Raw genomic sequence first — 16,847 nt, 5'->3', positions numbered from 1 at the left:
GGATTTTAGAGCAATTTTTTGACATTGTTTAGCATACTTTTTCGAAATAAAAGGGACATTAACAATAATACAAAAAAATTCACGGCTGATGGATACAGAAATATAATGCGTCTTAGGAACAAAATACTTCTATTTCAGTGAGACAAATGATTTTGCCCTAAATTTTCATCAAGTAGGTACATAAAATAATTTCCAAAGAAATAAAAATAGGTGAAAATATTTATTTGATGAAAATTAAAGCATTACATGTTTTCTTTGGTATGAAATTAAGTTACAGTAATTATTATTATGTTCTGTCCAAAGTGAGAGATAAAATATTCTGAGACGACAAAAAACAGTAGGCTGGAATGTGATAGTTTTTATCGTAATTTCTATATGTGTTGCAGAATTTAAGTTTTAACAATACCATGGCTATTCACACGACTGGTCTAAGGAAAAGCTAATCATGAGGAAGTTTAAAACAAAATTTAAGGCTATCAATACATCAACAAAAGAGACAAAACACAACATAAAGGAATGTGTACAAATTCATTCATTCATTCATTCCGTCACACACACACACACACACACACACACACACACACACACACACACACACACCTATGTACATTTCACAATGCATTTGTGCAATTTAAATACATAAAAGTAAAACAGAAGTTGTGTGTTTTAACATAAATCTTCTGGACTACTGACAGGTGCTTTCTGGGTGGCCTGAAATTGTACCAAACAGTGGAAACTTAATCCACTTTCACTGCAGCTTTCCTCATATTGAAAATTCAACTTTCCAGTCTTTATATATATGTTTTCAGGCATGCAGGTTAGCCTATTACAGAAACTACACGAGTCAATTCTGAAACCTAAAGCTTGCTGAAGGTGTTCCACATCTACTGGAATTTTGACAAAGAATAAATGTTTCCTCCTCTTAAAAATCATGATTGTGTTGAAGACAAATTTTAAGCCATTGCTGAAAGTATCTGTGCTCTTCACTATCTTAAAATATGGTTTACAACACTGGGACATGGTCAGTGGAATGTTTAATACCTTAATTGCCACAATATAAACTCTAAGTCTTTATGAAGTTATCTGACTAGGGGCGAAACAAGGAGCAAATAAAGAGCATTTCTTCTTGCTTGATGAATAGAAGTGGTATGAAACAAGGAACCAAGTAGTAATAGTGAAAATCAAGTGAAACACCATAATAAAGATATATGAAGATGATGTACCATACTGACTTTTTCTAGAACTCAGTTTGAAAGATCAAGAGCTCTGAATGAAGCTGTAAGCTTCCTGCCTTATTGTTTGAAGAACTGAAATGGAGACTTTTACTGACAGATCTCAGTAATCAATAACAGCTCTCATGTAGTTTATGTTCTCAACCTGTACACAGTCAACTAAGTAATAACAAAACTTTTTTGCAATGAACAGTCCTCTTTGTTACATGTAATTACTATTAACAGTGATCTGAAACCAGTAATATGCTAAGGGTGCAGAACAATTATAAACACTTGACCAACACTATTTCCAACAAAATGACTAAATACAGAACTGCAAGATGACAGTTTATTTTTGAGAAACTGAAGGTAAAAATACTGTCACTATCACAAAATTGTATGCAAATTATTTCTTTCTGCAAACGAACAGCTAGACTCAGAAAAAAAGTTTTTGCTGTGTTACCTCAAAAGTAATATAAATAATCAAATGAGCTACTTCCACAAGATCAAATTATTGCAGAAATTGTCACTGTTGCTTGAAAATCTTTTCTTTCATTAATTTTTTGAAAGTTATCCATCTTAGTTAAGTGATACCAATATCAGCAATTATTTATACGACTAATTCAGAATCGGCGACAATCATTCGAACAATAATTCATGGAAGACCAAATGCTTGTCCGTTTATTAAATCGTCTGACATCTAGGACAATATGTGCAAGGAGTGAGAAGTTTTTAGCTAACACAGTGTGCTTACAGGCAAGAAGCAAAGCACCCTTTTAATACAAACATAAATCAAACCAATGGATGTAATATATGATAACTGTATGACAAATTAGACAGCGATTAATAAACAACTGATTTTGTACTTTCCTATGAAAGTGAGTGACTTAATTTCTATTCAGCTAATCTTGCTATTCCTAACTTGAGTGTTTTCACACTGGCAAGTTGTCACTTATTACAGTGAAGAAATCCTACCTGTTTTTATAATATGTGACATTTTTAAGCCAAATCATACACTTGTCATAGTTCTAAGTGTATGTGTGCTGGACAAACTGATCAATGAATCTCTATAATTTGCTTGAAGTTCTTTTCCAAATGAGCTATCAAAATATGTCACATCAATCAAGATGTCACTTCATCTGCTTTCTTCTGTGTTCAGTTTCTGGACAGAACGTAAGTCTTTCTTGACAGTCACATAATAAATTGTAGTACCCAATCTGAAGAATGAAATAAATTGTTTTATAATAATGAAATCCTTACAATAGCATTGTACATGTTTTCAGTTCCCAATAAATCTCTGGCAAGTTCATAAATGGAAAAATTCTGTATCAGCTTCTGTATATCACCTATCCCAAACATGTTCAGACACAAGAGCATATCATAGCAACAAAGGTATGATACTGAAGATGAACCATCGAACCAAAAAAATTTCTGTGGCCTATTTTTATTCTATTTCAGAAATCAATATAAAATGGAGGCTTCTGAAGCTTTAGTTGTTTTCAACATTCATTTCAGCTTTGGGAATACATTCTAAAATTAGTCAGTTTTCATTGTATATATATTTTGCTTCAAAAATGTTAACTCCTCCAGAGCAGAGATCATGTCAATTAGCTTCTGGTAGCTTAATGGTTCACACTGTTTGCTACAACTGAAAGAATTAATGAATGAAAGAATGAATGAATTCAATTGAATAAAATATTCTTACTCCCTTAATAGTTCATCTTTATTCACTGTAGTCAACTCAGTGACTTTTTTGGCGAAATTGTAGAAAACCTTTTACTAAACATATAAGTATGGACCTTCCTTTATAATATAAAGAGCCAGTGGAAATCTGTGACCTGAGGATCAGTCCCTTCATAGTATTGTGTTCCAAACTCACCTGATATTAAGTGATCTGTACATGTTTGCTATGCTGTGAAGTGACATTTATATGGTGCTAAATACTTGAAAATTTGTTGGCAAACAAACATCTTCACAAGGCAGATTTTTAAAAATATGTAAACTGATAAAAGTGTTTTGTGAAACCATGTTACTTTTATCACACTACCCCCAAAAACTAACTATCAATGGACACTTTCAATAACAGGTTACACAAAAACTCTTCAATAATACACTTTTTCACTTTTTTAAGAATTAGCAATTGTTTCTTTTTAAAATATTTAGCCCCAAAAGTACAGTCATGGCAAATTGTTTTTTGTTAATGTTTTCAGATTAAACAAAAATCTTCAGTAAAAGGGTTTCTAGTTTTGGTTGAGCAGATACGCGCAGAATTATAAAGGCTGGTGGCACCAATACTGGGAATGAATGTTAACTATTAGAAACTAAAGTAGAAGCTGTATTTCAGTAATACTGGATGATAAATTAATGACATTTACATGTTTGGAAAAGTAAGAATTGCATACTACATAAAGAACATGAAAATGAACCAGGAAAGCAGTATCAGATAGAGACTAAACACCCTATCATAGCAGGAGTTCTTGGGTAAACTTGTAAATAGCAAGAAATATTTTAAACCAACTAGTCCGCAGGGTGCTAGTATGAAGGAATGGTGCAATGAGGCACACACTGCTTGTTTATGGAAATTGAAATATAATAATGAAGCATTTGGAAACATGTGACCAACAGATTAAAAAATGGATTAGTTGTCTGTACTTCAATGTCTATTTAATTTGCAATCTGCTATAAAAGGATGGTCTGTAATGAAAGGACGTACACTGTTTTATTACAAACTTAACACAAAGTTCTCTTATCAGTAATTTGGTAACCTGCAAGACTGAAAACATCAAATTTTGAAAGGGGTACTGCTCATTAAAGCATTAGTAACATTAAACAATATTGGTAATGAACATATTTACATCTTACTTTATGTATGACATGCTGGAAAATGCCACTTATTTTTAAGCTGTACATTCACCAGTAACAAGAAACAACTGCATCAATTTTCAACTAATGATTAACCTTTACTACTCTTCAGTCTCAAGATTCCACTCTGTGTGTGTGTGTGTGTGTGTGTGTGTGTGTGTGTGTGTGTGTGTGTGTAAAACATTCAGTCAGTCCTGCTGCAGTACCAATGAATCAAGAGCTAAATTACACAAAACATGTTTTCATCTCAAATCATTATTATTCACTCCCACAAAAAATTCTCACACATCATCAAAAAAACTTAAGCCAACAGTAAGCTCACTGCCATCACACAAAATGAGAAATCCCTTGAAATGTCCAGCTTCATATTACCAACTGAAGTTCCAGTTCCAGTCTGTCATTATGTACACACACACACATTTTATACACATAAATGAAGCACAAGCTTTGCAGTTAAATGCAAACAACTTCATTCATAAGGCACTCATCCTTTAACGTGCTGCTGCAATACCATTCACAAAAGCAAAAGTCGTCTGTAGGAATGTAACAACATGGAAATCGAAGGGCACAAACCAAAACTGCAGCAGCAATACCAGCTAAAAGGATATTTGATGAACCATAACAGCTGAAGATGATCAAACACACTAGCACACAGAAAGCAATATAAAAAATAAATTCTCAAAACTTAAATTGCGTGAAGAAACTGTCTGCACACGCCATAATTTGACCAATGAACTGGAATGCCAGTTAATAATAGAAGTGGATTTGTACACTCCTTCCAAAGTCTGTATCATGTACATCAAGTGCTCTAAGACAATTTTCACATTTCCTGGTTTAAAAAACTGGTTTTCTAACAGAAAGCGAGATCCATCTTGGACCATCATCTAACAATTTGATAATTATGCTTGCATGCTGAAGGGTTACTCTTGGGAGATATGCTTGGGAAAAGTGTCGAGCGGGCAGAGGACCGCTCCAAATGCTCAAATGTCATCTGCCTAGACAGTGTCCGTTGGAACAGGTGCAGACGCCGATTCTGGTGCTGTATCGTCTGACGAGCATGCTGCAGGCACTGGAGCAGCATCAGTGATGTCACTGGGCCCAGCAGCTGAACTGTCAGCCTCACTCATATCTTCAGTAGTTGGTGCTACTGCTGGACTGTTATCTCCATTCGCATTATCAGCACGTTGCTGCTGTGGTGGGTAGAAAGCTGAGCCCAGACTCGGTTTCAGCTCGAAAGTAACACAGGGCTTCAGGGGGCAGTAATCCATTTTTGTTAAGTCTATCATTGGCCTGTGAACAAAGTAGTTTTTGTTTCAATGTCACTAATAAACACATTTATATTTCACAAATGCTGAGCACTTTTAACAAAACAAATTTATCCGTGTTGCTTTTTTATTCACCTTATATTCATAAATGAAGAAGAGCCCATAAAAATTTTATTGTTTTTTTGGAGCAGAAGTATCTAATGGAACAGATACAGAGACACACAGACAGAGCGACAATTTAAACAGTTAAAGATTTTGAAAATAAGAAATGCTTCATGTTTCATGAGAAAGTTGCTATGTTTAAACAAGTGAAAACAATTTAGTACATGCTCATCTTTTGAACTACCATGCAGAAGATAAAATCCTCCTGGTAAATGCATTCTAAAGTGGCAATTCTGATGTTTAATTTCAATGTATAAATATGGATACTGGCATCATGATAGTTAACTGACTACAATATTTAGATGGCTTTTTATCTGGGGAAAACCTCTCCAATTCTGTATGAAATCAAGTACGCCATTTTTTTGGAGCTAAGGCAATTAGTTTAATATCACCATCACCAACAAGCTCCAGCCTTGCGGTGGGTCCAGTGGAAACCAGCCTCTCTGTCACCTTCCTATTTTTCTCCTCCTCCTTTATCACATTCTAGTTCTCTTCCCTCTCATCTACACTTTCTTGTACTCTTGTCAATCACATGTCACTCCTGTCTTCTCAATCTTTAGCCCAGATATCCCAAATTTAACATTGCCATTGGTATCCTCCCACTTGCAACTTCATATGTCCACACTTCTACAGCTTTTATATCTCTATTATTGCCTTTTAAATGCTCCTCTTAGAGCAGTAGTTGTGTTGATGTGGTCTTTAGTGCGAAGAATGGTTTCATGTAGCTCTTCATCCCGCTCTCACCTGTGCAAGCCTCTTCATCTCTGAATAACTATTGCAACTTAATCAATTTGAAACTGATAACTGTATTCATCCCTCAGTCTTCCTCTGCAATTTTTATCCCCTACCACTTATCTCAAATACCAAATAGTAATAGCTTATATTATCTTCTTGTCCACTTACCTTCAATGTTTCACTTCTGTGTGAGGCTACACTCCAGACAAATACCTTCCAAAATGACTCTGTAACAATGGATGTTAAATTCCTGTTTTTTAGAAGTGCTTTTTGTGCTGTAGCCAGTTTGTATTTTATATTCTCTCCACTTTTGGTCATCCTGAAGTCTGAGGCATTTTCACCTGTCTCATATACCTAACTTCACCCTTTTCATTTCCATTTTTATATTCCCTAACCTTCTTAGCCAATTATGGGAGCTAAAACTCCACTCTCCAATCCACACAATACCGGTTTATATTTCCTGATGACCATGTCCTCCTCAGTTGTCAATACTCAAAGATCCAAATAGGTACTATTTTACCTCTGGAATATTTTACCAACAAAGATATCATTTACTTACACAGAAGAGCTGCAGGCCATCAAGAAAAATAATGTATGTAGTTTCTCCTTGCTTTCAGTCATTCACAGTGCCAGCACAGCAAGTCCCGTTTCACTAATGTTACAAGGCCAGATCAATCAATCATTCAGATCGTTGTCGCTGCAGCTACTAAATAGGCTGCAGCCCCTTCCGGACCAACATGTTTGTCTCGCCTCTTCATGAATACCCTCCCACTGTGGTTGAATCTACATTATGGATATGTGAATTGCCGAGGTACTCAGGCCACCCCAACTTGGAAAGTCTTCAGGGGATGGGGGAGTTGTTCCCTCTTTTGGTAGATGAAAAATTTCTTGTAGCAGGTGTCTCATTTTCCACCTATGGAACCCTGTAACTCCAATTCAACTCCTCAATAACTTATTTCAGAGGCCTGTTTTCTGCATTTATCCTTTTTCTTCATTGCCAATGTTTAGGCAGGGTGAATTAAAATATGTACCCAATAGATCTTGTGCACGTTAATGTTGGATTTTTGAGGAATAAGTGTTTGAGAGAGTCACAGAAAGTCATAGGTGATAGCAGAGCACTGCTTAATTCAGGCTGCTGCTGAAAGTAAATAATTAAAAGCTGGCTACACCACAGTTAATATGCACAGTCAAAGTCTATTGCAAAGCATTGTTGATTCTTGTTTGAAAATTTGATTGTGCTGGGCTATTTACTGTGGGATGTGGCTTCAGAAACTGTCAATAACCCTTAAATTTCCTTTGGATAAACCCCCACCTCCACCCCACACCCAGTGGTTGACAGTACTGCACTGCGAGCAATGACACCCTTCTTGCCTTCTTTGGAGCTGAAGAACAGGCTTCTATCCATTGTGTACACTGCTGTTTGGATTCAGGCATGTAGTGGTGGATCCACGTTTCATCCACTGTCACATACCAGCACAGATAGTCACTTCTACTTTTCTTAAAACGCACCAAACACTTTCTCGAAAGTGTCATGCAAATGAGTGTGTGAGCCAGAGTGAGCACACATAGCACCCATCTTGTGCAAAGCTTTCTCATGTTCAGTTCCTGCTGCAAAATGTGTCCAAGATGACCCTTTGATATCTCCACAGCATTAGCAATTTCACACATCTTTATACCCCTATCTTTCCCAAATCTCACCATAAACTTTGTCAATGATTTCCAGCGTGCTTACCCTTTTTAGACATTCTCTCGATGGATCAGCTTGGATGATTTCATGGCCACATTTAAACTGCCCATTTCTTCATGGTAGAAATTGAAGGTGAAGAGCCGCCATACACTTTTACAAGCCACAAATGAATTTTGGTTTGTATTAAAGCTCTTTTACAAAGAATTTAATCACTGCACACATAACTGCTTTAAATAAGTATTACCTGGAATTACTTGCAATTTTACATCTACATATGTACTCCACGAGCCACCTAACAGTTTGTGACAGAGGGCACTTTACATGCCACTGTCATTACCTCCCTTTCCTGTTCCAGTCGCGTATGGTTCGTGGGAAGAATGACTGCCGGAAAGCCTCCGTGAGCGCTCTAATCTCTCTAATTTTACATTCGTGATCTCCTCGGGAGGTATAAGTAGGGGGAAGCAATATATTCGATACCTCATCCAGAAACGCACCCTCTCGAAACCCGGACAGCAAGCGACACCGCGATGCAGAGCGCCTCTCTTGCAGAGTCCGCCACTTGAATTTGCTAAACATCTCCGTAACGCTATCACGGTTACCAAATAACCCTGTGACGAAACGCGCCACTCTTCTTTGGATCTTCTCTATCTCCTCCGTCAACCCGACCTGGTACGGATCCCACACTGATGAGCAATACTCAAGTATAGGTCGAACGAGTGTTTTGTAAGCCACCTCCTTTGTTGATGGACTACATTTTCTAAGGACTCTCCCAGTGAATCTCAACCTGGTACCCGCCTTACCAACAATTAATTTTATATGATCATTCCACTCCAAATCGTTCCGCACGAATACTCCCAGATATTTTACAGAAGTAACTGCTACCAGTGTTTGTTCTGCTATCATATAATCATACAATAAAGGATCCTTCTTTCTATGTATTCGCAATACATTACATTTGTCTATGTTAAGGGTCAGTTGCCACTCCCTGCACCAACTGCCTATCCACTGCAGATCTTCCTGCATTTCGCTGCAATTTTCTAATGTTGCAACTTCTCTGTATATTACAGCATCATCCGCAAAAATCTGCATGTAACTTCTGACACTATCTACTAGGTCATTTATACATATTGTGAAAAGCAATGGTCCCATAACACTCCCCTGTGGCACGCCAGAGGTTACCTTAACGTCTGTAGACATCTCTCCATTGGGAACAACATGCTGCGTTCTGTTTGCTAAAAACTCTTCAATCCGGCCACACAGCTGGTCTGATATTCTGTAGGCTCTTACTTTGTTTATCAGGCGACAGTGCGGAGCTGTATCGAATGCCCTCTGGAAGTCAAGGAAATTGACATCTACCTGGGAGCCTGTATCTAATATTTTCTGGGTCTCATGAACAAATAAAGTGAGTTGGGTCTCACACGATCGCTGTTTTTGGAATCCATGTTGATTCCTTCAGAGTAAATTCTGGGTTTCCAGAAATCACATGATACGCGAGTAAAAAACATGTTCTAAAATTCTACAACAGATCTATGTCAAGAGATATAGGCCTATAGTTTTGCGCATCTGCTTGATGACCCTTCTTGAAAACTGGAACTACCTGTGCTCTTTTCCAATCATTTGGAACCTTCTGTTCCTCTTGATACTTGCGGTACAAGGCTGTTAGAAGGGGGGCAAGTTCTTTCGCGTACTCTGTGTCGAACCGAATTGGTATCCCATCAGGTCCAGTGGGCTTTCCTCTGTTGAGTGATTTCAGTTGCTTTTCTATTCCTTGGACACTTATATCGATGTCAGCCATTTTTTCGTTCGTGTGAGGGTTTAGAGAAGGAACTGCAGTGTGGTCTTCCTCTGTGAAACAGCTTTGGAAAAAGGTGTTTAGTATTTCAGCTTTATACGTGTCATCCTCTGTTTCAATGCCATCATCATCCCACAGTGTCTGGATATGCTGTTTCGATCCACTTTCTGATTTAACATAAGACCAGAACTTCCTAGGATTTTCTGTCAAGTTGGTACATAGAATTTTACTTTCGAATTCACTGAACGCTTCACGCATAGCGCTCCTTACGCTAACTTTGACATCGTTTAGCTTCTGTTTGTCTGAGAGGTTTTGGCTGCGTTTAAACTTAGAGTGAAGCTCTCTTTGCTTTCGCAGTAGTTTCCTAACTTTGTTGTTGTACCACGGTGGGTTTTTCCCGTCCCTCACAGTTTTACTCGGCACGTACCTGTCTAAAACGCATTTTCCGATTGCCTTGAACTTTTTCCATAAACACTCAACATTGTCAGTGTCGGAACAGAAATTTTCGTTTTGATTTATTAGGTAGTCTGAACTCTGCCTCCTATTACTCTTGCTAAACAGATAAACCTTCCTCCCTTTTTTTTATATTCCTATTTACTTCCATATTCAGGGATGCTGCAACGGCCTTATGACCACTGATTTCCTGTTCTGTGCTTACAGAGTCTAAAAGTTCGGATCTGTTTGTTATCAGTAGGTCCAAGATGTTATCTCCACGAGTCGGTTCTCTGTTTAATTGCTCGAGGTAATTTTCGGATAGTGCACTCAGTATGATGTCACTCGATGCTCTGTCCCTACCACCCGTCCTATACATCCGAGTGTCCCAGTCTGTATCTGGTAAATTGAAATCTCCACCGAAGACTATAACATGCTGAGAAAATTTATGTGAAATGTGTTCCAAATTTTCTCTCAGTTGTTCTGCCACTAATGCTGCTGAGTCTGGAGGTCAGTAAAAGGGGCCAATTATTAACCTAGCTCGGTTGTTGAGTGTAACCTCCACCCATAATAATTCACAGGAACTATCCACTTCTCTTCACTACAGGATAAACTACTACTAACAGCGACGAACACGCCACCACCGGTCGCATGCAATCTATCCTTTCTGAACACTGTCTGTGCCTTTGTAAAAATTTTGGCGGAATTTATCTCTGGCTTCAGCCAGCTTTCCGTACCTATAACAATTTCAGCTTCGGTGTCTACTACCACATGTGCCAACATAAGGGGGAAAAAATAATATGAGTAGTGGTGGGATCTCTGGGCAAGGTCGAGAACTTTTCAGATAAAACCTCATACAAACATAAGCAGCAAACTGCTACATTGACAAGAAGCTAAACCAATTGTCCACCTGTTCTTTCCAACTCTTGTTGCAATAACTGTCAAGCATTTAATAGAATCGATTGCACTTGACAAAACATATCTTCACAACAGTTTTCAGGGAGCATCTGCCTTAACAAGACACCAAGAATCAATTATTACTGGTATTACCCAACATACTTGAGTTCATGCTGTAACACATGCTAAATTGTCTGTGAAATGGATACAACAACAGCATACAATGAAAATAGCAGATCATTGATGCATTGTTACACATATTTTGGACCACTCACTAGAATTTCCATTACTGCATATCACCACCCTTCCATTCCAAATTTCACTCTTTCACAAGTTCCTCGTCTTTAATGACAGTCCTCAGTAGCTGTATACACCTACTCCACTTATACTCCATACGCTACCGTTCACTCTATGGTGGGAGGTACTTTGTGTTTCACTGTCACTTCCCCTTTTCTTGGCCCAGTCACAAATGGCACACAAAGAGAAACTGTTTGTTAGTCTCTGTGAGAGTTACAATCCCTCTAATTCTTCCTCCATGGTCTTTTTGTAAGATATAGGTATCAAGAAGCATTAGATCAGTTGCCTCTTCCTCTTAGGAATGTACGCGCTCTGAATTTCAACAGTGCACCACACAGTGCTGCAAAACACGTCTCTTAACATCTGCCACTAGAGCTGGGTGAGCATCTCTGTGACAATTTTGTGCTTATTAAATAAACTTTTGACAAAATATGCTGACTACTTTGGATCTTTTGTATTTCCTCTACTAATCATCCCTGGTAAGAGTCTCAGATTGGTGAGCAATATCAGCGAAATGAGATTTCTGTAATCTACTTCCTATCTACATGGACTATACTTCCTGAAGTTTCTTCTCCATCTGGCATGTGTGGTTTTATGCTGACATTCCTCATTAAATCACTCTATACACATATTCCAGATATTTAATGGACATCGCTGCTATCAGTACTCTGCAATTGTGTGATCACATAATAATCGCCTTTCAGTTTCTTTGTGCGCAGTATGTTACATTTATTTATAAGCAACATTATGGAACACCAAAATCAGCTGTTTCAATTATTCTGAAGTTTCTTAAAACTGCACAAGACAAAAAGTTTTTTATGTTGAGGGTCAACCGCCAATGCATACACTAAGCATTAATCCCATGAGGTTTCTTTGTGCACTGCACTCAAATTTTTTGGCATTACAACTTCTCAATATGAATGAAAGAATCACCTGCAAACAGCCTCATGCATCTTCTGACATGGATAAACGAGAGAGAGAAGATCAAACAAAGAGCGGTACATTTCGCCATGGGATCATTTAGTCGGCACGAGTGTGTTATGGACATGCTCAACTAACTTCACTGGTAGACATTACAAGAGAGGCATTGTGCATCATGGAGAGATTTATTACTGAAATTTCGAGAGAGCACTTTTCGGTAAGAGTCTCCCAACATATTCCTCCCCCCCCCCCATGTACATCTCACGTAATGACCACAAGGAGAAAATTTGAGAAATTAGAGCCAATATAGAGCCTTACTGACAACCATTCTTCCCATGCACAATTCACAAGTGAGACAGGATTGGAGGACTCCGTTAGTGGTACAAAATTACCCTCTCCCACACCCCATCAGGTGGCTTGCAGAGTATAATGTAGACGTAGATGACTGAAGTTTTTATTGCCACTTATTGATGATTCCTGTTTTCTTTCATCTCAGTCCTTCAGTCAATGTTTAACAATTATTCTTAACAATGTGACTGACTGGCATTGTTAAAGATGCCAGAAATTAATCCTCCATTGCCTGTTACCAACAATGGAGGGGAGAATGTTTGATAGTGCCATACTTGTGCTGTCAAAACATCATTAGTCATCAGCTGAAGATCTCAAGATGAAACCTGGCACGCAATATGTCGTGCTACGTCCTAACTGTTAGTAACTCTTCAATTCAGTGTTAAAACTGTTCTGATGTTCTGTACATTCTTATTTTGTTTATTAGGTAACAGAGCAGAAATGTACAGAAAACCTTCCATAAACCAAGGAATCCTGGTACCTGGGTACCATTACGTGTTGCCTTTTGGGTATCGTGGACAAACAGAGCATGCTGGGTATCTCACAATCTTTGTTTGCAGAATCCATGTCAATTCCACTAGGAGCTTTTTTTCTCCCAAGAAATATCATAATACATAAACATAAAATGTTTTAAAATTCTAAATGCCAATTATATTAGCCTTTAGTTGTGTGCAAATTTATAACCCTTCTTGACCAGTCAAGTCTTATACCAATCACTTTGAAGACATTGGTCTTCATGTGAACTATGATACATTGCTGAGGAGCAAATTCTTTTGCAGTAGAATTGTCTAGGTATCCAATCAGGTCCAGTTGCCTTTCCTCCGTTCAAGGATTTCAGTTGATTTTCTATCCCACAGTCACTTATACTAATATCTGCCAGTTTGGACATTAGTGCGATGGCCGAGAGAGAGAGAACTGAAGTATGATTCTGCTACAGAAAAACAAGTTCGGGAAAGAATGTAGTATTTCCATTTTCTCTCCATAACCCGTGTTTCAAGGTCATTAGGATCGAATGCGTGTCTGTACAGATGGCTTAGCTCTGCTTACTGCTTTAACAAAAGACTGAAGCAGCTGGAGATTTTCCATTTGACTGGTAAACAGAATTTTATTTTAGAATTCATGGACTGGTTCATGCAAGCCTCTTCTTACAATAACTCTGGCTTCAACCAGTTTTTGTTTGCTGACAAAGCTTTCTAATGACTGTTGAGCCATGGTGGCCTTTCCCAGTCTCACTACTTTGCTGGGCACATACCTATCGAAGAAATATTATCCAATACTCCTGAGCTTCATCTACTTATTCTCAACATTTTTGTACTCAGAGATGAATGACTTGGCTTCTCAAGTATTCAAATGTTTCTTGTCACACTTACTAAGCAAAAACATCTTCCCACTTCTCTTGACATTTCTACAAGCATCCATAATTAATGATGTCATAACATCCTTATGATCAATGATTCCTTGGCTCCATATCTAGTATCTCAAAGTTCAGGCCTGTGTGTAACCACGGGACCTATGATGTTACCTCTCATCAGTCTGTTCTCTGATTAACTGGTCAATCTAATTTGTGGATAAGGCATTTAGAACAATTTCACACACTGCTCTATACAGTGCAGCAAGTGACTGATAAACAGTGCATTTACTGTTAATTTATATACGTGACCAATGTGGTGTGCTTCCAAAATTGTTTTCAAAGTTTTTAAGATTGCCAGCCTTTCGTCTTATGTCAAGGTGCAATTTGTTCAAGATCTTAGCACAAGGATAAGCAACTTTTCTCCAAATTCTATACAAAAAAAGTAAAGACACTACACAAATAATAACATACAATGTAATAACATCATAGAATTTCCATAGTTTGATAACATTTATTATTGTTTATCAGAAACATTTCTGTTGTTAATTATGAATGGCATTGAGGAGTTAATGTGTCATCACGTGAGCATGAATTATGAGACTAAGGATTCAAAGGTTTTTAAAGAGACATTTGTAATATGTTCAGTTGCCAACTTCCTGTGATGTTCTTATGACAGTACTTTATGGACCTCTGGTGCACTGCCTCAGAAAGTCACTCCAAAATACAGTATAACTGGAGAAAATACCATTTCTGGCAGAAGATGAATCTAAAACATCCTTCAATATTTTTGCTTTATCATTTGAGTACAACTATTACAGAAGCAGAGCAGTTATTTCAGAGGCGCCACAACATTTCCCTATTCAGTTGGCATTTTTATGCTTGTTGGTATCTTTAATATTGTTCTTTTTCTAATGACAGCATTGAACAGCCATGCAAGGGGAATGCAAGTGATGCTAAAAAAATCTCGGGTTATTGGGGGTGACTTGTGTGAATTGACAATACAGAGGCATACCATATATGTAACTACATAAATATTAGATTAACATATGGTCCAAAGAGAAGTGTCAGCCTTTCCAGTCGCCACTGGGGCAAAAGTCTGGATTACTGACTAATCTGCACTTTTAACATTAACTAATATGGCTTCACTATGTTGGTAATGTGAGCACCTGAAAGCAAGGCGAAACTACATACACATTTCTGAACTGTATTGCATGACAGGACAAAATATTCAGGAATTAACATAGTTCCCCATTTGGATCTCCAAGTGGGAATGACTCAGGAGAATGTTGTCTTCAGGAGCAATAAAACTGGCACTCTACAGGTCAGGGCACAGAGAATGATGTTCCTTGATAATTTAGATCAGTTAGGTAACTTTAAAAAAGAATGAGTGTTGTGAAGACACACTTCTCTTCATGACCACCCACTGCCACCCACTTGCAGCTGCAAGTTGTAGATGGTCCTTGGTCTCCTGCTGTTAATAAGGGTGTTTGGTTGCAGTAAGCAGAAGTGGGTGAGTGAGGACGGCAAAAATCTTTTCACTCATATTTTGTTTATGGATAGCAGCTATACTTGCGAATGGTGGATGAACAGCATATTATGCTGTTAAATTACCTTTAAATGTAGCCGACCATGAACTTCTGGTATGTGTCATAACAAAATGATCAGCACGCACACAAATATTGAAACAGTGCAAGGCTACCATATGAGATGAAAGCACAATCGCCCACAGAAAGTCTTTGAAAGCACTGAATAACACAATTCTTGACTTAAGAGAGAACACATGTTTAATGGGAGATACGCCACATACGGTCAGGCAATTTTTGTCGAACTCTGCCCGCAGTTCTGAAACTGACATTAGCAGATGAAATGAATGCCTGTTTAAAAAATCGTTCATATGGCAGAACACAAAGTAATCAAGTGAGCACCAGAATTTGTGGAAACCTTTAACAAATAGGAGAAGACACCTATCTAACAGATGACATTTTTGGCCACATTATCCTGGCAAATGAATTGTGCAATATTGTTGAAATACGCACATCAAAAAAAGTTTTGCATCACTTCTATTCAGAGAGTTCCGGAACCTGTACAGAAAATTGGAAGAGACATAAACGTAAACATCATTTCTGCCTTTTTTACTGCTCATAAAAACCACACATTGCATGTTGTACCACCCTACTGCGAGACCTTCAGAGGTGGTGGTCCAGATTGCTGTATACACTGGTACCTCTAATAACCAGTAGCACGTCCCCTCATGCTTGTATTCGTTGTGGCATACTATCCAAAAGTTCATCAAGGCACTATTGGTCCCAATTGTCCCTCTCCTCAATGACGATTCGGCGTAGATACCTCAGAATAGTTAGTGGGTCACGTCGTCCATAAACAGCCCTTTTCAATCTATCTCAGGCATGATCAATAGGGTTCATGTCTGGAGAACACGCTGGCCTCACAAGATGTGCACGATGAGGGCGTGAACTGTCATCCACGAAGACAAATGCCTCGCCAATATGATTGCACTATCGGTCGTAGGATGGAATTCACGTATCATACAGCCGATACGGTGCCTTCCATGACCACCAGCGGTGTACAACGGCTCCACATAATTCCACCCCAAAACAGCAGGGAACCTGCACCTTGCTGCATTCGCTGACAGTGTAAGCCGTTCAGGCTGATCGGGTTGCCTCCAAACACGCCTCCGACCATTGTCTGGTTGAAGGCGTATGTGACACTCATTGGTGAAGAGAACTTGATGCCAATCCTGAGCTGTCCATTCGGCATGTTGTTGGGCCCATCTTTACCGCACTGAATGGTGTCATAGTTGCAAAGACGGACCTCGCCATGGACGTCTAGAGTGTAGTTGCGCATCATGCAACCTACTGCGCACAGTTTG

General features: G+C 38.4%; 1 protein-coding gene across 2 annotated transcripts in view; it reads right to left on the bottom strand.

Moving 5' to 3' along the window:
- Positions 1 to 259: 259 nt before the first annotated feature.
- Positions 260 to 16,847, bottom strand: part of LOC124790023 (protein FAM117B-like) — an 80,223-nt gene continuing 63,635 nt past the window's right edge. For both annotated transcript variants that reach the window (XM_047257576.1, XM_047257577.1), the window contains exon 8: positions 260 to 5,363. In XM_047257576.1, coding sequence (XP_047113532.1) covers positions 5,069 to 5,363 — 295 coding nt within the window. In that variant the 3' untranslated portion in view covers positions 260 to 5,068. The remainder of the gene's footprint in view (positions 5,364 to 16,847) is intronic.

This window comes from Schistocerca piceifrons, chromosome 3 (assembly GCF_021461385.2).
Source record: "Schistocerca piceifrons isolate TAMUIC-IGC-003096 chromosome 3, iqSchPice1.1, whole genome shotgun sequence".
Classification (NCBI taxonomy): Eukaryota; Metazoa; Arthropoda; class Insecta; order Orthoptera; family Acrididae; genus Schistocerca; species Schistocerca piceifrons.
The sequence above is the reverse complement of the archived record's forward strand: the minus strand, read 5'-3'. Positions and strand labels throughout refer to the sequence as shown.